At 36.8% G+C, this 20,942-nt stretch overlaps 1 protein-coding gene across 2 annotated transcripts in view; it reads right to left on the bottom strand.

Annotated features, from left to right (window-relative positions):
* The window catches only part of LOC129751318 (uncharacterized), a 377,841-nt gene that overhangs the window by 6,018 nt on the left and 350,881 nt on the right, over positions 1-20,942 (bottom strand). For both annotated transcript variants that reach the window (XM_055746750.1, XM_055746751.1), the window contains exon 9: positions 1,962-2,174. In XM_055746750.1, coding sequence (XP_055602725.1) covers positions 1,962-2,174 — 213 coding nt within the window. The remainder of the gene's footprint in view (positions 1-1,961; positions 2,175-20,942) is intronic.

Raw genomic sequence — 20,942 nt, 5'->3', positions numbered from 1 at the left:
TATTATGGATGCGTATTCCTGGAGGGAACCTTAAACTTTGATTTCTATTTAATGAATGCAAGTTTCAAATACATAGATAATAGAATAAAGCAAAGGGAGATTGAAAATAGTTGTTAAACAACGGTTCTGTAAGGATTGTAAGCGTGATAAAAGGGACAATGATGCCTTTCTCCATATAGCAATTAGGTAATATAGATGAGAATGTATGAAGGCAAAATAGAACTTGAGCAAGACATGACGTGGAACAAATGCTTTGACCCTCCATAGAATTCCGCTATAAGATGATACCTTTTTTTGCAAATGATGTATGTGACTGCTCCATGATAAAGTTTCATCAAGAATTATTCCCAAATATTTAAAGTTGGTTACTTTTTCGATTGCAATAACCCAGAGTTTTGGATCATCATGTTGTTCGTTTTTTTTTACGAAAAGAGCGGAAAATCATGTACTTTCTTTTAGTAAGGTTAAGTGTCAAAAGATTTGAGGAAAAGTATTGATGCAAAACTTTCTAATCTTCTTCCATATGCATAATCACGTTGTTTGGACATACGCCGGGCTAAAAAAGGGCTCTGTCATCAGCAAAAAGACGGGGTATGCCGTGCAGGGGAAGACGATTAACATCATTTATGTACAGTAAGAAAAGGAGAGGCCCTATATTGCTGCCCTGCGGAACACCGACGTCCAATTTTTCGAGAGAGCTCGTTGCATCTCCTAAACAAACAAATTGTTTTCTATTTGTTAAATAGCTTCGTATCAATGTATTAGCAATACCTCTTACTCCATAACACTCTAGTTTTTTTTCAGTAAAATTTCGTGATCAAGTGTGTCGAAGGCTTTTTTTAAATCAAGGAAAAGACCACCTACAACTTCTTAACAACAAGGGATCGGAAAAAGGCAGAAGATCTTAAACTATTCAGTAATTTTGATAGTTTAATCAATTAGTGTTCAGAAGATATTGATGTAGAAGAACTTGCGTTTTATTTGGAAATTGGCATATAATAAGAATTTGTAAAAACTTAGCTATTAACAAAAAAGCCAGCAGATCGTGGCCTAGATGATAGCATACTTGTCTTCTAAGCCAACGTTCATGAGATCGAATCCTGGTCGTGACATAACCTGGCTCACATAGTATGATGAAGGTTGGCGGTTTTAGCATCAGTGAAATGCTAGCCGGGTATACCTTGGAATTGTACGCCCCAATGATGCAGCACATGCATGTGGATGGATCTTTTCAAGGGAACTTAGATTGCACTTGGAGATCCTACCTAGCTATGTGTGTGCTCGTAGTGCTACCGGTAAACAACTGCAACTTCAACCAATAGTGCAGGGGTGTCAAGTAGCATAGCAAAGTAAAACTTATAACGCGGGATAATACTACAATAGATCAACTTAATAGTCGCAGTGGACTCTCTCCCCAACAGGAAAAAAAAATCAACAATAAAAAAAAATGATTCCTCTACTGAAATCTTTGTTTTGAAAGCGGTTATTTTTAAAGCATGTCCTCCTCCTTTCTTTGGTTGGCAGCTTTGGAGCTGGCAACCCTAGGCTTTTGCCCGCCGTGTGCCGAATCGAGAGCAGTTTATCCTAGACTCGTGCCTATCAAAGCACACGTACGGGTCTTTTACGCTTACGACTCAGATGACCAGACCTGTCCTAGACGGATCTTATACATATTTTGTTAAAACATTTCACCAGCAATATTCTACAAAGTTGTCAAAGACTTTTCGAAATGGTTTTTTGCTTTTAGGTATGCAAACTCGATTAGTTGCGGTTCAATCTTAACTTTGTTCAGAAGCTATTTTTCTCATGAGAAAGCAATCCACGAAATTCCAAACTAGAGTCGGCCTAAGCATAAGTTTATTCGTAACTAAAACTGCATAAGGACCTGCAAATTAACCACCCATTGTCCATAGATTAAAACACTCGACAGCCAGATCTATTTATGTAGTTAGAATACTCACTATGCTGAGGGCGGTCATGATGCAGGCACGGGTCGGCTGTTGTGCCTCCGATGTTCCTTTTCCTCCTGATCCACCGACCAGAATCGAGTGTCCGTTCAAGTTGCCACCGTTGTCCAGATGGATGTCCTCGGTAGACGATGCACCCTGCAACAGTCCATTGGCGCTGCCGCTGCTGGCACTGCTTCGACCACAACTGGAACCGGCATCGGAATCCTGCAGGTGGAAATAAAACCAAACCAAATGGGTACAAAATTTAGTGAGCTGCAAGAGTAGCGAAGAAATTTTTCAGGGAAGGAGAGATGGAGTAGGAAGGTACATATTTTCTTTAGTTCTGTCCGATTTCAGACCGATAGTTGCTGTCTTTCGGTCTTTTTATTACAACTCTGGGAAATAGAAAAACAATGCGGGGAAATTTATGTGCGAAGGCTATCAAATTTATTCCTTCCTGTTCAGGGGATTACGTAAACCGTAAGAAGGTGGTTTGTTTTGTGGTTCGTTCTGAAGGGTGGCGGTCAGAAATATTTAGTCTCCACCCACCTAATTCCGGAAGAGGTAACATAGAACTCTTCACAAATTCAAACCGATACCAATAGCGGTGGTGGTCTGGTCAGTTAGTCAGTCGGTGGCTTCCTAGCCAGCCGACCACCAAGGGAATCCAGCTTGATTGACTGAGTTTTATTTCCTGTCGTGACCGGAACAGTCTCGGGGATTGGCCCCACCAGGAACTTGAGGCTTGGTGTTGGAATACATTAACAGCGCGATTCCGGCAGACAACTTACAACGACCGTTCTAATCCGTTCTAATCCGTTCTAATCGAACGGAAGACGTGTAACAAAATCCCACAAGACAGTAGTTTTAGATCATGAGGTTTGATTGCAGAATTTTTTCTTCTTTGACGAATGTTTTGATTTTCAGATAAATTGAAGAAACCGAAAAGTGTTTCCAAGGAAAATCTTGAATGCATACAAAATTCCCAGATCACAAAAAATGAATTTACTAGAAAATTTGATAAAATAGTATTTTTCATCGGATATTTACCATTTAATCGGTGGTGGCTGGTTTTTGATTCAAATGTTCAAGTTTTTGGCGGCTTAATTTTGCTCATCTTGACCAAAAGGAGACAGTGAACTTTTTTGCTCTCAATAATTGTGTATCCATTTTTAATGAGCATTTCAAATTTTCAGAGGTGAAATGAAGTATTAGATACTCATGAGATAGCATAGAAAGAAAGAACATGAGCCGGAAATATAATAAATTTCTCGAAAAAGATTCAACGGCTCACTGGCAGGACTTGAACCCGCAATTTCCGCTAACGCGTCGTTGTACTAAAACGGAAATTGCGGGTTCAAGTCCTGCCGGTGAACCGTTGTATCTTTTTCGACAAATTTATGATATTTACGGCTTATGTTTTTTCTTTCTTTGCTATCACATGTTTTTTTTAATACTTCCCATAATCTTCGAAAATTTGATAATTTGCAGGTACGAAGATGTACCAAGACGAACTCAAAATACTAGATTTGATTTCAACAGAGCATTTCATCACCTGCTGCTCAGAGAGTAGAGAGAAATATTTTCTTTCACTCTTCTGCTAGACAGAGCACTGTTGGTGCGTGATTCTGAAAACACCTCATCAGCGCTACGTGTAATCACTGATCAGTGAAATCAGCACAAACAGGTTTTAACACGTTCATCGCCATGGAACTCATATTCGGGTCACGGGTGAATTTACTGGGAGGCCCCGTCATATCAAAAACGAACGACGCTCTCTTATTTGGTAAGGTACACCGGGGTAAGTGGGGACGCGGGGTAAGTGGGGACGGTGGCTGTTAAAACAATACTATGACCTTTTTGTTAAAACTTTTAATGCAGAATGTTAAATTTACTTGTAATCTATCCAATAACTGTAAAAGAGATACGGTTCCGACAATTGCGGATGTTTACGGTGACTTTTTGTAAATTTTCTATTTTCAACTACGATGTCGAGTTGATATGCATCATTTTCAATCGCAAATTTCTCGTAAACTAGCTGGCTCTTGACGAAAAACTCTACATTGAAACAATCCTCACATTCGAAACAACCAGTTAGGAAAAGAAACGACGGTTAAAAATTGAGAAAAAGGGGTTTATTTGCAAAAATCTAAAATTTTGTCTCCAAACCCTACCTGGGGTAAGTGGGGACGGCTTTATATATACCTCATGTATACAAATTTTTTCAATTTTCTCTCCTTCATTCAATACAATTTAGCTTTATTCAGCATTCAAATCATGAAAAGTTGGGAAAAGCACTTGTTTTTTTCTAAAATAAGTATATATTTTCGATAATATCGGGTTACACACGATAATCATTGAAAGATGCCTTATTAATAGTACCATGAACTTTTTTCAAAATTTCGGACGGTTCGAGCAATAAAGTAACGTATTCAAACAAAAAAACACAAATTTGTTGAAAATTTCCAGAGAAATCAAAGGGAAAATCTACCGTCCCCACTTACCCCATAAAGCGGGGCAAGTGAAGACACCAGCAGTCCATAACAATTTACGTGATAACTTTTTTCGCTTTGCGTCTATCAAGCTCATCTCTTCAGCATTTGTGAATAACATGTTTTGCATCACGTTGAATGCGGTTTTATCAAAATTGACCCGCTGCTGATTTTTTAATGATTTTTTAAAGTTGAACTATACGAAAAACCGTCCCCACTTACCCCGGTGTACCTTATATGAAAGTTTCTGGGATTGGAAATGGTTTCTAAAATACTTCCAAATCACTCCGACTTAAACGAGGGGAAGCTCCCATACAAAATATACATAAAATTTGGTACACCCATATAATTTATATACATTTCCTTCAAATTTTCAACAAAAACAAATTATTACATCATGAGATGATTTTTGGTACTTCAGACAAGTTTTGACGTGATCAAATGATTTTTGTATTAAAATCTTCCTGCAATAGTACAAAAAGGGATGGGGGATAAATGGTCGGAATGGTCGTCTCCGAGAGAGGTACTCTCGGTGCCGTCACTAATCACGCAGACGGCAGCCAGGAGCACTTCGCATCTTGGAAGTGGAGGATTGAGCGCAGATTAGTCGCCAAAAATCGAATCGCAGTTTCGAGAAAGGAGCCGGCTGAGGAGGAACATCGAATGGTAGCTGTTCGGAAAAGGCAACACGAAGATTCCGAGGCGCTGGACGAAATTATTATGGCCGTCAATAATGACGTAAATACTTAATCGCATAATCGGGGTACGATTTGTGAAAGAGGTCATGGACATTTTAGTCAAGTCTTGCCAGCGCATCGGAACATATTCGTGGATAGTGATGCGCGACAGGCTCCACGACCTTAAACACAAAAGGAACTTCAGATAGCTTACTCAGCTTTTCGAGGGGTACGATCTGATAGTTCAGGAACTCAAACGCATGGGGAAAACATCCTGGCTGATGAGAAGGTGCACTCGTTGATCTCTGCGGAATTCAACGATGTCAAGGGAGCTCTGACGGTTTTGCCAATCGCCGATCTATGTGAAAAGTGAATCCAAGAGCTAAAGCGAATGTTTTTGGATGAGGAGATGGTCTTTCAAAACCGTGATTGGCCTGGTAGATCTTCAGGACCCCACACCATCACGATGTAGGCTCCAAAAGCGGACAAAGTGGTATGCTTCGGATTGGGCGAAACGGGGCATTACAAAAACCGCTGCCCAGTCCTGCGTAAAGGTCGAAAAGAGAAATAGATTATAGCTGATTATATAGGTCGTCGCTCAAGTGCTGGGGCCCCCAGCAGAAATGAGCGTAAGGTCCGCTTCGTCGTGGATTCCGGTGCCTCCCAGCACATGGCCCTGGGCGAGGTACTTTTGGAGGAATTCCAAACTCTCGCCGAGCCAGTTGTCATCGAATTATCAAAATTGGGAGAAATTTCCGAGAAACGTGGTCCTCAATAAGTCCAGCTTGATGGAACAGAACACGCAGATCAACTCCCCTCAACTATCCAGAAGCCAGCTGTGCAGCCACAGAGCCTGAAACTACATTCGAGCGGTTAGCCAATGTGCATGCGCCCAAAAACATACCAGAGCAGTCAACCGATGTGTCAACTCTAGAGCACACACCCGAGCAGCCTGTCGATCCACCTGCTGATCCCGATCAAGCTGTGGTCAACATCATCCTGTGGAAGACCAAGAAGAAAGCGACTACGAGAGCAATACGGAGTTCCCAGATGATAAGGATGGAATGGAATGAGATGAGGATAGAATGGGATGGAATGGGTGTTCACCGTTAAAGATGATGTTCACTACAAAGCTCGATTGGTCGCGAAAGGGTGTTCCCAAAGACCAGGACTAGACTACTGGGGGAAACCTTTGCTCCAGTGGCCAAAATGGGGAGCGTTTGTACCGTCTTAGCCTTGGCAAACTAACAGTACATCGTAGTTCATCAGATGGACGTCAAAACTGCATTTCTCAACGGGAATTTGGAAGAGGTTATATTCATGCAGTTGTCAAATGACAAAATCGGCAAATCGAAAGTGGTTCAGTTGCAGAAAATCCTGTATGGCTGGAAACAAGCGGGCCGCGCTTGGATCAGGATGACATCCTGATTTCCGGAAAAGATATATCCAAGGTTATCTGGATAAAAATTGAGCTTAAAAAGCCTATTCCAAATGAAGGATCTGTTGGGGGTCCAAATTTTCTTAGGAATGACCATCAAGCGAGACATCCAGAAGAGTACAATCGAGATTTCGCAATCAGGGTACATCGAAAAGTTTCTGCAGCGGTTTGGTGTGGCCCATTGCAATCCCGTAGGCCAACCGCTTGATACCAACTGAATGAAGTGGAACGATGATGAGGTAATCGCAGAGCACCCGTCCAAGGAGTTGCTCGGTTGTTTGCAGAATCTGGCATCATCATCGAGACCAGATATCTGCTGCGGTTAGTGCACTCAGCAAATAGCTGCCAGCGCGGCGGATAGGTATTGGCAAGGCCTGAAGCGTGTTCTGCGATACCTTCTAGATACGGCGTTGGTAGCCACATGATGAATCCGGATCCACATAATGAATCCGGATCCACATGATGAAGACAACAATACAAATGTTGTCGTCATATACGATCAACTTACCCGACACAGCATGTGGTTTAGGGTAACCCAGCAGTGCTGAAAGTTTATTCCGAGAGGATATCTTAGAATCGGATAGTGAATAAGAACTGATTCTGAGTTTGGGAATAAGTTAGTTTTAAGCGACAAGTTGATAATCGTTATATTATTAAGTTATTGTATAAGGACTTGACGAAAGAAATAAATAAAGATTATGTATTTCAACAAACTTAAAGCTGAATAATTAGACAGAACCTACAAATTTTCTATACTCGTTAGGTATGAATTGTTCAAGTTATGCTTATATGAGAAAAATTTGTCACCAAATCCCTTCTCGTGAGACGGTTCTTCTATAGTCATGATTTTTATATTGCAAATAAATTGTATAGAAACAGTTCGATTTTTCAAAAGGGCGTATTCAGCAATCACTGAAAATGTATAACTAATTCCATACAACATATAAATAAATGAAAACACTAAATTTCTGAAAATGTTTAACTTCAGAGCTGTTGTGATTGTCGATGTAAATAGTCAATCAAGCTAAATCGTGGCCGTCTTCCGAGGCCCAGAGAAGAGCGTTCATGTTTTCAAATCCAGCGGTCATGGGATCGAATCTTGATCATGGCGTACAAAGTACATATTCTATGGGCTGGTGGTTTAGCATTTGCAAGATGCTAGCCATCATTTCCTTGAAAGATGTACGCCTTAGTGTTATGTTATTAAGATCTATTTAAAGAGATGGGTTCGCTTTTTAAAAGCTTAACTAGTTTTGAAAATTAATATGTGTAATAAGCTGAAATATGTGCAGTGATTGTATTACTGTAAGGAAAAAATCGAAAAAAATATTTTTAAAACCTTTTTGAATCCGTTTCAGCTAATACCAAAACCCACGTGAGGTTTCAGCAGTCCAATCACGGACCAACGACCAGAAGTGATAGATCGAAACAGACAGATAGGGAAACACGAATGAGCGGAACCCTTTTCTCCTCTAGCTAGCTAGGAACATATCGCCATGTTCCGAAGACCAAAGAACCATCGACGACTGGCTGCTGCTAATCCCCACCGGCATTCATTGAAATAGTAGCAAGCCTCCGTTCTTATTTGTCTCGACTGAATATACCAAGAGAAATAGAGGAATTTCACTGAAGGGAAAATTATGAACAAAAGCCTTGCACAGCTCCTGTTTTCCTCCGGCTCCGAGCACCAACTATAACCAAACCAAAAGGAGGTGTGGGCGTATTTGGTTGCTCGTTGAATGTTCTGCCGAAGGGCGAATCAACAGCTCTTACAGATATTGAACCAAGTTTTTGAATTTTCCCTGTACCTTTCCTCCTTTCTGTAGCGTTCAGATCGTGGAATGGGGAGGGATTTCAGCAGGGAGCTTATTGAGCTGGACATTTTCCACACCGAGCAGTGTGCAATAAGGCTTCCACTGACTGTCCACTGGACGCTTAGAGACAAAGGGGGAGGTGGGAAACCTTTTAGGAAAATTATTTCGAATGAATAAAATATTTTTATCATTGGACTTATCTTCGCTTTCTTTCGCAGCCGGAACTGGGGCGTTGCATTCCTTCTGGTATCATAGAGGGCTTGAGTTGGTTGATAGACTATGGGCTACAGAGTTGTTGGTTGATAAGGTTAGAAATTATTTGAAATTTCTGATTTCATAAAAAAAAACTTTTGTTTCACTGAGTAGCGTTGTTTGGCTTCTGATTTAAAGGTGTTATTTGAATAAATAGAGTTGATATTGTATTTCTTTGCACAATAAAGTGATCCTTAACTTTATACAGATTTCTCAGAACATTTGCTGAATATCCTTTCTGACCCATTGCGATAATCCGTTGCCCAGAGTGAGGAGGAGCGGCTCTGCAACCCATCGAATGGGGCTGTTTATCGTTTTCTCATCAATGAGATAGAAGCGAAAAATGGTCCGAAAAGAAGTGGAGGAGATCCACAGGAAAGACAGTTCACCCGGCCACAACTTTGTCCGGCATATTGCCCGGCAAAGACATCTAACTGAATCATATTGTTGTCTGCTCCGATAAAACGGGAAATGACCCTTTCCTTATGGGCTGCGGTCTTCTGCTCGTTCCGTGGCACTTTTGATTGTCCGTGCCGAGTAGCGAAGGATAAAAACTGACCAGAAGGCCTTCCTTCCGCTGCTGGCTGCTACTGGTAGTCATAGTAATAATTCCAACGGCATTTCGTACAAAACCAGACCAAACCCTGGTCCGAGGACCGTTATCCAACAAAAGGACTAACACGCGGATATGGCCAAGTTGCACGTTTCCGGTTGCGTAAAGCTGCTTTTTTGATTACAGTTTCCATTGCCATTGGCACCTTATGGTGCGGATTTGTAAATCCAACAAAAAGATTCTGATTTGTTTGTCACAAACAGGGTTCAACAAAACGCACTCTTTTAGACGCGCGCGGCACACGCAAACCATTCCTCTCGAGCGAAACACTTCTTCGTTTGCGTTCTGGCCGTTGACGCGCTCTCGCTCGAAACAAAAACGCGCTAGCTCAATCTTTTCCCCTCGTTCTCGTCGACGAGATGCACTATCCGAAATCTGCGCGAGCGGCCGAGTCGAACAGGCACGGCTAGCTCTCGCGCGTCCTAATCGAGCGGCGGGTGAGGCCTCTCTTTTGGCTCAAAGAACAGGACGCAGCGGCTCACAATGCAGCGCGCGGCGGCTCTCCGAATGGTCCGAGGCGGCCCTCTTTTAGTCACCGGGCGGCGCGCACGGGATCGAGTGAGGGCATTGTGTTTCGTTTATGTTTCTGTTTGCAGTGCCGATTGAGAAATCTGTGTGTATTATTTAATCAACAGGATAGTTGACACATATAAAAGCGCGCAATGGGATTTGGCGGAGGGTTATAAGAATTAATGTAAGAGGTTAACGTTACCCATTATTAACAGTTACCAGCACTAGTAACTATGAAAATTTTACCATGCAATAGTAAAATTTCGCGAAAAATGCCAAATCAAAGAGCTTTACACAAGGAATGTGAAAATGAATGTTAAAAATATTCTAGCCACTAGTAATAGTTACCAGCACTAGTAACTATGAAAATTTTACCATGCAATAGTAAAATTTCGCGAAAAATGCCAAATCAAAGAGCTTTACACAAGGAATGTTAAAATGAATGTTAAAAATATTCTAGCCACTAGTAATAGTTACCAGCACTAGTAACTATGAAAATTTTACCATGCAATAGTAAAATTTCGCGAAAAATGCCAAATCAAAGAGCTTTACACAAGGAATGTTAAAATGAATGTTAAAAATATTCTAGCCACTAGTAATAGTTACCAGCACTAGTAACTATGAAAATTTTACCATGCAATAGTAAAATTTCGCGAAAAATGCCAAATCAAAGAGCTTTACACAAGGAATGTTAAAATGAATGTTAAAAATATTCCAGCCACTAGTAATAGTTACCAGCACTAGTAACTATGAAAATTTTACCATGCAATAGTAAAATTTCGCGAAAAATGCCAAATCAAAGAGCTTTACACAAGGAATGTTAAAATGAATGTTAAAAATATTCCAGCCACTAGTAATAGTTACCAGCACTAGTAACTATGAAAATTTTACCATGCAATAGTAAAATTTCGCGAAAAATGCCAAATCAAAGAGCTTTACACAAGGAATGTTAAAATGAATGTCAAAAATATTCTAGCCACTAGTAATAGTTACCAGCACTAGTAACTATGAAAATTTTACTATGCAATAGTAAAATTTCGCAAAAAAACGCCAAATCAAAGAGCTTTACACAAGGATAGTTAAAATGAATGTTAAAAATATTCTAGCCACTAGTAATAGTTACCAGCACTAGTAACTATGAAAATTTTACCATGCAATAGTAAAATTTCGCAAAAAAACGCCAAATCAAAGAGCTTTACACAAGGAATGTTAAAATGAATGTTAAAAATATTCTAGCCACTAGTAATAGTTACCAGCACTAGTAACTATGAAACTTTTACCATGCAATAGTAAAATTTCGCGAAAAATGCCAAATCAAAGAGCTTTACACAAGGAATGTTAAAATGAATGTTAAACATATTCTAGCCACTAGTAATAGTTACCAGCACTAGTAACTATGAAAATTTTACCATGCAATAGTAAAATCTCGCGAAAAATGCCAAATCAAAGACCTTTACACAAGGAATGTTAAAATGAATGTCAAAAATATTCTAGCCACTAGTAATAGTTACCAGCACTAGTAACTATGAAAATTTTACTATGCAATAGTAAAATTTCGCAAAAAAACGCCAAATCAAAGAGCTTTACACAAGGATAGTTAAAATGAATGTTAAAAATATTCTAGCCACTAGTAATAGTTACCAGCACTAGTAACTATGAAAATTTTACCATGCAATAGTAAAATTTCGCAAAAAAAACGCCAAATCAAAGAGCTTTACACAAGGAATGTTAAAATGAATGTTAAAAATATTCTAGCCACTAGTAATAGTTACCAGCACTAGTAACTATGAAAATTTTACCATGCAATAGTAAAATTTCGCGAAAAATGCCAAATCAAAGAGCTTTACACAAGGAATGTTAAAATGAATGTTAAACATATTCTAGCCACTAGTAATAGTTACCAGCACTAGTAACTATGAAAATTTTACCATGCAATAGTAAAATCTCGCGAAAAATGCCAAATCAAAGAGCTTTACACAAGGAATGTTAAAATGAATGTCAAAAATATTCTAGCCACTAGTAATAGTTACCAGCACTAGTAACTATGAAAATTTTACTATGCAATAGTAAAATTTCGCAAAAAAACGCCAAATCAAAGAGCTTTACACAAGGATAGTTAAAATGAATGTTAAAAATATTCTAGCCACTAGTAATAGTTACCAGCACTATTAACTATGAAAATTTTACCATGCAATAGTAAAATTTCGCGAAAAATGCCAAATCAAAGAGCTTTACACAAGGAATGTTAAAATGAATGTTAAACATATTCTAGCCACTAGTAATAGTTACCAGCACTAGTAACTATGAAAATTTTACCATGCAATAGTAAAATTTCGCGAAAAATGCCAAATCAAAGAGCTTTACACAAGGAATGTGAAAATGAATGTTAAAAATATTCTAGCCACTAGTAATAGTTACCAGCACTAGTAACTATGAAAATTTTACCATGCAATAGTAAAATCTCGCGAAAAATGCCAAATCAAAGAGCTTTACACAAGGAATGTGAAAATGAATGTCAAAAATATTCTAGCCACTAGTAATAGTTACCAGCACTAGTAACTATGAAAATTTTACTATGCAATAGTAAAATTTCGCAAAAAAACGCCAAATCAAAGAGCTTTACACAAGGATAGTTAAAATGAATGTTAAAAATATTCTAGCCACTAGTAATAGTTACCAGCACTAGTAACTATGAAAATTTTACCATGCAATAGTAAAATTTCGCGAAAAATGCCAAATCAAAGAGCTTTACACAAGGAATGTGAAAATGAATGTTAAAAATATTCTAGCCACTAGTAATAGTTACCAGCACTAGTAACTATGAAAATTTTACCATGCAATAGTAAAATTTCGCGAAAAATGCCAAATCAAAGAGCTTTACACAAGGAATGTTAAAATGAATGTTAAAAATATTCTAGCCACTAGTAATAGTTACCAGCACTAGTAACTATGAAAATTTTACCATGCAATAGTAAAATTTCGCGAAAAATGCCAAATCAAAGAGCTTTACACAAGGAATGTGAAAATGAATGTTAAACATATTCTAGCCACTAGTAATAGTTACCAGCACTAGTAACTATGAAAATTTTACTATGCAATAGTAAAATTTCGCAAAAAAACGCCAAATCAAAGAGCTTTACACAAGGATAGTTAAAATGAATGTTAAAAATATTCTAGCCACCAGTAATAGTTACCAGCACTAGTAACTATGAAAATTTTACCATGCAATAGTAAAATTTCGCAAAAAAACGCCAAATCAAAGAGCTTTACACAAGGAATGTTAAAATGAATGTTAAAAATATTCTAGCCACTAGTAATAGTTACCAGCACTAGTAACTATGAAAATTTTACCATGCAATAGTAAAATTTCGCAAAAAAACGCCAAATCAAAGAGCTTTACACAAGGAATGTGAAAATGAATGTTAAAAATATTCTAGCCACTAGTAATAGTTACCAGCACTAGTAACTATGAAAATTTTACCATGCAATAGTAAAATTTCGCGAAAAATGCCAAATCAAAGAGCTTTACACAAGGAATGTGAAAATGAATGTTAAAAATATTCTAGCCACTAGTAATAGTTACCAGCACTAGTAACTATGAAAATTTTACCATGCAATAGTAAAATTTCGCGAAAAATGCTAAATCAAAGAGCTTTACACAAGGAATGTGAAAATGAATGTTAAAAATATTCTAGCCACTAGTAATAGTTACCAGCACTATTAACTATGAAAATTTTACCATGCAATAGTAAAATTTCGCGAAAAATGCCAAATCAAAGAGCTTTACACAAGGAATGTGAAAATGAATGTTAAACATATTCTAGCCACTAGTAATAGTTACCAGCACTAGTAACTATGAAAATTTTACTATGCAATAGTAAAATTTCGCAAAAAAACGCCAAATCAAAGAGCTTTACACAAGGATAGTTAAAATGAATGTTAAAAATATTCTAGCCACTAGTAATAGTTACCAGCACTAGTAACTATGAAAATTTTACCATGCAATAGTAAAATTTCGCAAAAAAACGCCAAATCAAAGAGCTTTACACAAGGAATGTGAAAATGAATGTTAAAAATATTCTAGCCACTAGTAATAGTTACCAGCACTAGTAACTATGAAAATTTTACCATGCAATAGTAAAATCTCGCGAAAAATGCCAAATCAAAGAGCTTTACACAAGGAATGTGAAAATGAATGTCAAAAATATTCTAGCCACTAGTAATAGTTACCAGCACTAGTAACTATGAAAATTTTACTATGCAATAGTAAAATTTCGCAAAAAACGCCAAATCAAAGAGCTTTACACAAGGATAGTTAAAATGAATGTTAAAAATATTCTAGCCACTAGTAATAGTTACCAGCACTAGTAACTATGAAAATTTTACCATGCAATAGTAAAATTTCGCAAAAAAACGCCAAATCAAAGAGCTTTACACAAGGAATGTTAAAATGAATGTTAAAAATATTCTAGCCACTAGTAATAGTTACCAGCACTAGTAACTATGAAAATTTTACCATGCAATAGTAAAATTTCGCGAAAAATGCCAAATCAAAGAGCTTTACACAAGGAATGTTAAAATGAATGTTAAACATATTCTAGCCACTAGTAATAGTTACCAGCACTAGTAACTATGAAAATTTTACCATGCAATAGTAAAATCTCGCGAAAAATGCCAAATCAAAGAGCTTTACACAAGGAATGTTAAAATGAATGTCAAAAATATTCTAGCCACTAGTAATAGTTACCAGCACTAGTAACTATGAAAATTTTACTATGCAATAGTAAAATTTCGCAAAAAAACGCCAAATCAAAGAGCTTTACACAAGGATAGTTAAAATGAATGTTAAAAATATTCTAGCCACTAGTAATAGTTACCAGCACTATTAACTATGAAAATTTTACCATGCAATAGTAAAATTTCGCGAAAAATGCCAAATCAAAGAGCTTTACACAAGGAATGTTAAAATGAATGTTAAACATATTCTAGCCACTAGTAATAGTTACCAGCACTAGTAACTATGAAAATTTTACCATGCAATAGTAAAATTTCGCGAAAAATGCCAAATCAAAGAGCTTTACACAAGGAATGTGAAAATGAATGTTAAAAATATTCTAGCCACTAGTAATAGTTACCAGCACTAGTAACTATGAAAATTTTACTATGCAATAGTAAAATTTCGCAAAAAAACGCCAAATCAAAGAGCTTTACACAAGGATAGTTAAAATGAATGTTAAAAATATTCTAGCCACCAGTAATAGTTACCAGCACTAGTAACTATGAAAATTTTACCATGCAATAGTAAAATTTCGCAAAAAAACGCCAAATCAAAGAGCTTTACACAAGGAATGTGAAAATGAATGTTAAAAATATTCTAGCCACTAGTAATAGTTACCAGCACTAGTAACTATGAAAATTTTACCATGCAATAGTAAAATTTCGCAAAAAACGCCAAATCAAAGAGTTTTGCACACGAATTGTTAAAATGAATGCAAAATATATTCCCGCCACTAGTAATAGTTACCAGCACTAGTAACAATGAAAAATTTATCATGTTATAATTATTTTTCGCGAAAAACGCAAAATCAAAGGTTCTAAAGATTGTTCAAATGAATGTCAAAATATTCTAGCGACTAGAAAACACATACAATTATGGTCACAGAATGCATGCACACAACACTCAACTCAGTTTACATGTAAGTGTCATCAAATTTTAAATGAAAAGATTTTTATCAGTTCTACATATGTGTGAGCTTTTTCGTTTATTTAAAATTCCGGGTCAAATGTCGGATCTTCGATCATGTCATAGTTATTTTTTAATAACAGAATTTTTTCCAAAATTTCTGGAGACAAGTTGACCCGGAATTTTGTCAATATTTGGCCCAAGCTATTGAAAGCCCTCTCCACAGATACCTGCGTACACGGCAGCTGCAAGGCTGTCATTGCCAAATTATTTAGCTCCACATCGAGCTTATAATTTTTCTTCCACCATTTGATTATGTCTACGTCCAACGGTAGAGATGGCTCCAGTGCAAACCGACGCAATCGTTTTTCCAAGCTCTCGTTAGAGTCCGACTTCAAGCGTTTGGAACTCTGAAGGTGTTGTTGAACCCTGTTGTAGCGAAGAATAGCAAACAAAATTTTTTTGATACTTGGATCGTTATTTTGAAACACAAATTTGTAAAAGAAAAAAAAGATTTTCTGAACTTTTAGTAAACATTTGACATAAGAACCATTTGTGACAACTTGAGAAAATAAAAAGTGATACTTTTTTTTCCACTTCAAGTTGAATATTGATGGTAAGTTATTTGTTAACAAATATTAGATTTATGAGAATACTTGATAATTACATTTTAATTATGTTACATGAGCACTATTCGTGACAAGAAATAAAAGAAAATTAAAAAAAACATAGTTTTTTTTTCATTTAGAGTTAAAATACTAATCAACGAAAAACATGAAGATAGATAGATAGATAGATTCAAAGAACAAGGAAGAAAAATATCAAATCCATTCTGATGACGGATTTCTGTCGAATTATCGGTTTCTTGATGGTTTTGTTAAAATAATAAAGATACGACACCTGGAAAGCTTGGAAACCCCTGAACAGGACGGCCGCTCGTTCTCCACTGCTACCGGTTGAACTGTTCCCAACGAATTGAGCATCGTTGCTGTGTTCATAAGATGTTTCTAGAATATGAAACGTTACTTCATCTTCTATTCGATTAGGTAAATTGTGCAAAACTGATTAGTAAAATGTTTGAAAAACTTACAATAGCTCGTTCCTTCTGATTGATAGTTAGGATCGGAGGGGTGAAATCTTGAAGCCTCAGGTCCACGTACAGCGCTGCCAAAAAGGCGTCGCTGTCTATCCAGAGACTCTGGCGTATTAAAAGGGCTGTTGCTAATTCCTTTGCCAGAGGGAAGGGGCAGGTTTCGAGCTCCAACATGCATTCTTTCCAATACAAGAAAAAACTTCCACAAACGAGATTTTCCTCCTGAGCTCTTTTAGAGAGCATGAATATAGGCTCGGTAGCTCTTACAAACTCCTCGACTACTGACCAAAACTTCTCGGAAAACATTTTTTTAAACGTTGCTGGCAGAATCTCCCGAATGATGGTTTTCTGCTTGGATATGCAGTCTACCATCATGTATGATGACCCCCAGCGTGTGTCGGCATCGAAAAACGGCTTCTTAGTCACACGATCTCGATTCGCATTCTTGAATGTCCGGCAATACGGTTGAGACCGAAGAATCTTTACCAATTGCCGAACTTTCATTAAGAAGTTAGCAATTGATCTTCTTTTCAGAACATCCAACACGGACAGCTGGATATCGTGGGCGGCGCATTTGATACCACTGAAATGCCCTTGGTCCACAACTGGCGAATCGTCTACTATATCCGCGCAATGCTCGAGATGTATACCGTCCAGCGTAGTGTTGTCTTCAAGGACATCACTGAAAAAATTTCTTTTTCAGATCATTTTTTTAAATTTCTTAATCTAAAATATTATTATGAATTTGAATCCAAAATCGTTATCTAAAATCTGAACCTAAAATCTGAAGCTGAATCTGAAGCTGAAATCTGAATCTGAATTCTAAATCTGAAATCTGAAATCTGAATACGAAATCTGAATCTAAAATCTAAATCTGAAATTTGAATTTGGAATCAGATATCTGATTCTGAAATCTGAATATGAATTCTGGAATTTGAAATCTGAATAAGATTCAGAATCTTAAATCTGAGAAAAAAACATTAATTAAGAGGAAAATTATACTGACCAGGGAAGCTCAGGGAGCCCAAAACCATCTTCGTCTTCATCGGAATCATCGCTCGTTTCCACTGTAACTGGATTGGATTCTTCTTCTTCGTTGGGTGTAGTATCCTGAATTTCTTTTTCCATCGAAGCCTTAACGACATCTTTGATTATACGCGATGCTTTCAAGAAATTCGAACCATTGTCGGTCGTCAACGAATATATTTGTTTGACATCCAACTCGTACATTCGAAGCACTTCCAATATGTCCTCCACAATTCCTTCTGCCGTGTTGGAGGTAAATCGCTCTTTCATTGAAAGTGTTCGAATTTTTAGGGTGTTGTTCTGGATGTATTGAGAATTTATACCGAGGATTGTCCTTCCTTTCGCAGTGGCGATGTCGGCTTTCAGACAAACTAGCTTACCCTTCATTTCACTAGCTATTTGTCCTCTAACCTTCACCACCACTTGCGAAAGGCGAGGCTTTATGTTCCTCTCGCTAATTTTCTGCAATCCAAACGCCTTATCGATGGGATGCAGGATATCCGTAAAGCACTTTTTATTAAAGTGGTGCAACGGTATGTTGCCTTTCACTACCCATCCAACAAGTGACTTTACGTAAACCTGCTTGTCAAGCTCGATTTCAATTTTTTTAATTTTTTTGGTGGTTGACATAGACGATGTGCTCGCCCGCTCGTCTGTTTCAGATGTAGAAAGCCCTATTGCTGCTGCCTCACCTTTATGTACCGTAATTAGGTGCCGTTTGAGATTGAAAGGCGTGCAGCATTTCAATGGTTTTCTCGTTTGGACGCAAAGCAAACACACCATCAGCTTGTTTCCTTCGGCATCTTTGCGTTCCACAAAATATTGCATGAAATCCATTCCAAACTGTAAGGTAAATTTATACTGAAAAAGATTGGTCATGGTGTGTTTTGTAGAGGTACATAAAGAAAAACAATACAGTATCGTCAACTAGAGTAACATGCAAAATATTCGTTTTATAATATAGAGTTTATAGGTGAGATTATTAAGCAAGTCTATCATATTGGGTAAAGTTTTTGAGGCTTCAAAAAATTTTGAAATGTTTAAGTTTGATCGATTTTTTGAATATTCTTTGAGAATCCAAAAATTGTAAAAAAAAACCGGCTTTGAGAAATTTTTTATCATCAACTCAATTACAAAATATAAAAAAAAATACTTAATAAGCGCTGTAGTTTACAAATGTTGCATCTAATCTCGCTGTTGCATGATGCCCCGTTTGACGGTAACGCTAATTTTAACATGGGCAAAAATTAGAGCTTTTCCTGGTTCATTTCTACCACAAGTTAAAAGTTTTGTTCAGTGACCCTCCCAACCATTTTTTTTAATTTTAAAATCAAAATCTTTGAAAATCACAATCTCATCAAAATCTACGAAAATTTATAAAATTTTTATAACATTTATTACAAAAAATACACAATCTTATCTTGAAATTAAAAAATCGGATTACAGATCCTGTCAGCTGTCTAGGAAACTTAAGATATGATAAGAAACTTAAAATATGATAAATTATAAGAGTTATCTGGAATTATATGAATCCATCTGAATCCATTAACTTTAAACTTTCTAGATTGTAAAAACATTGGAGGGAATTTCATTAAACAAGCTAAAAAATACCCTTCGCACTTCAGACTTAATGCAAGTATCAACAGCTACTCGATCTAGCTTAAACTTTATGTAGAGATCAGGAGTGGTTATAAGAAATTGAATAGTTAAATAACCCAGATGACTGAATCTCACTTAGCGTGCACGAACAAATGATTTGTTCTAATAAGAATCTTTGTCTACTGCAAATGCGAGAGTGTGCTAGTTTCGTGATAGTACGTGATAGGTGTATGTGTGTTGACTGAATGAACGATCAAATTCTGGCAGTTAAGAAAATATATTTTGCGTGGACGGATGTGCAGAAATGAAGTTCCGTGTAAAAGAGAAAAATGCTCGACGAAAGACCGTCCGGTCACTACAATGGCGCTACTTACGCTCAGCGTTACCACATATACAGATTTTTCAGTAGGTATACAAATTTATTGGAAATTTTGTAACACAGAATCTGTATATACAGGTTACAGATAATTGGAAATTTATACAGATTTCATACAGATTTTCAGAAAATTAGAGTTTTTCCATGATATTTTGATTCTACTTCGATTCAATCTATAATAATCTACTTTGATGATTCAATCATCCATCAATTATCACGCTTGCAAATATAAAAACTTCCAGATTAGAGTTCGAAACCGTTACAATGCAAAACAACATGCAAAGTGTTGAAGAAAGTTTTAAAACCTGTGTTTAAGAATCATACACCAAAATGGGTCATTGCATTATAGGAAATGTAACTTTTAATGGTACAGACTATTGACACAATGTTTAAACCCCAGAAGCACACAGATCGTTATATTTAACGGAATATATCGACCAAAAACTTTGCGTGGCCTTATTTTTCACACATAGCGGACATGTATTTTGTCCGTTACAATTAATCGGACAAAGTTAAACCAAAAACGGTTCGCGAATACAAAATATCAGGTTTAACACTGGTTCGACATGTCGCTCAAATAGTAGCTCGCAGTAATAAACAGTTTAGTCCAAATGAGTGCGCTACGCATTATACACAGGTCACCGTAGTTCAGCGTAAATACCCGAGATGAAAATTTTTGATACAGATTCCAATACAGATTTTTGAGATTTTATACAGATTAAAAAGAATTTTTGGCTTGATAATACAGATTTAAATGTGGCAACGCTGCTTACGCTCCCTCTGTAAGTATCCCGCTAAATATCACTAAGAGACATCGGAATTTCACGTAAACTCACTCAAGGTAATCTTACAACATTGGAAAGAAAATCTTAGAGAAACCTTAGGCGTTGATCAGAAATTATACAACGCCATTTTCGAACCGCGAATTTTCATTTTTGAGAAATTAGTTTGGTTTTCGGGTCATCAACCAGAATGATGAAGATAAACGAATGTGAAAGATTGATTTTTTTTTTCAATAGTTTCTTTTAACAGCGCGAAAAGTCGATAGAAAAAATATAAAACATTTTCAAATTTCCAAATGATAGTCCTTGAAACAGAAAGTTAACAAAGCTCTGCCAATGAAAGTAAAATCAATGAGGTTGTATGATGATTTCACTCAAATTTAATTCATTTTTAACCTTATAAACTCCATATTATACAAACAAGAGGTGATACATTACAAATGAACTTAATCCAAACAAAATTGATTAAAATTTAACTGAGGTCAACAAACAACTCAAAGAATTCACGTTGTTTGAAATCTATTCCTTGAATTATAACCCCTACCGACAGAAGGTAAGAGAATGTAATAAAAGAATTTGGAATACATTTGGAATGGACATTTCTGTTGTAATCAAAAATTATGAAACAATCGACAAAG

This window comes from Uranotaenia lowii, chromosome 3 (assembly GCF_029784155.1).
Source record: "Uranotaenia lowii strain MFRU-FL chromosome 3, ASM2978415v1, whole genome shotgun sequence".
In the NCBI taxonomy this organism is placed as follows: domain Eukaryota; kingdom Metazoa; phylum Arthropoda; class Insecta; order Diptera; family Culicidae; genus Uranotaenia; species Uranotaenia lowii.
Note: the sequence above shows the minus strand (reverse complement) of the source record. Positions and strands in the feature narration are given on the sequence as shown.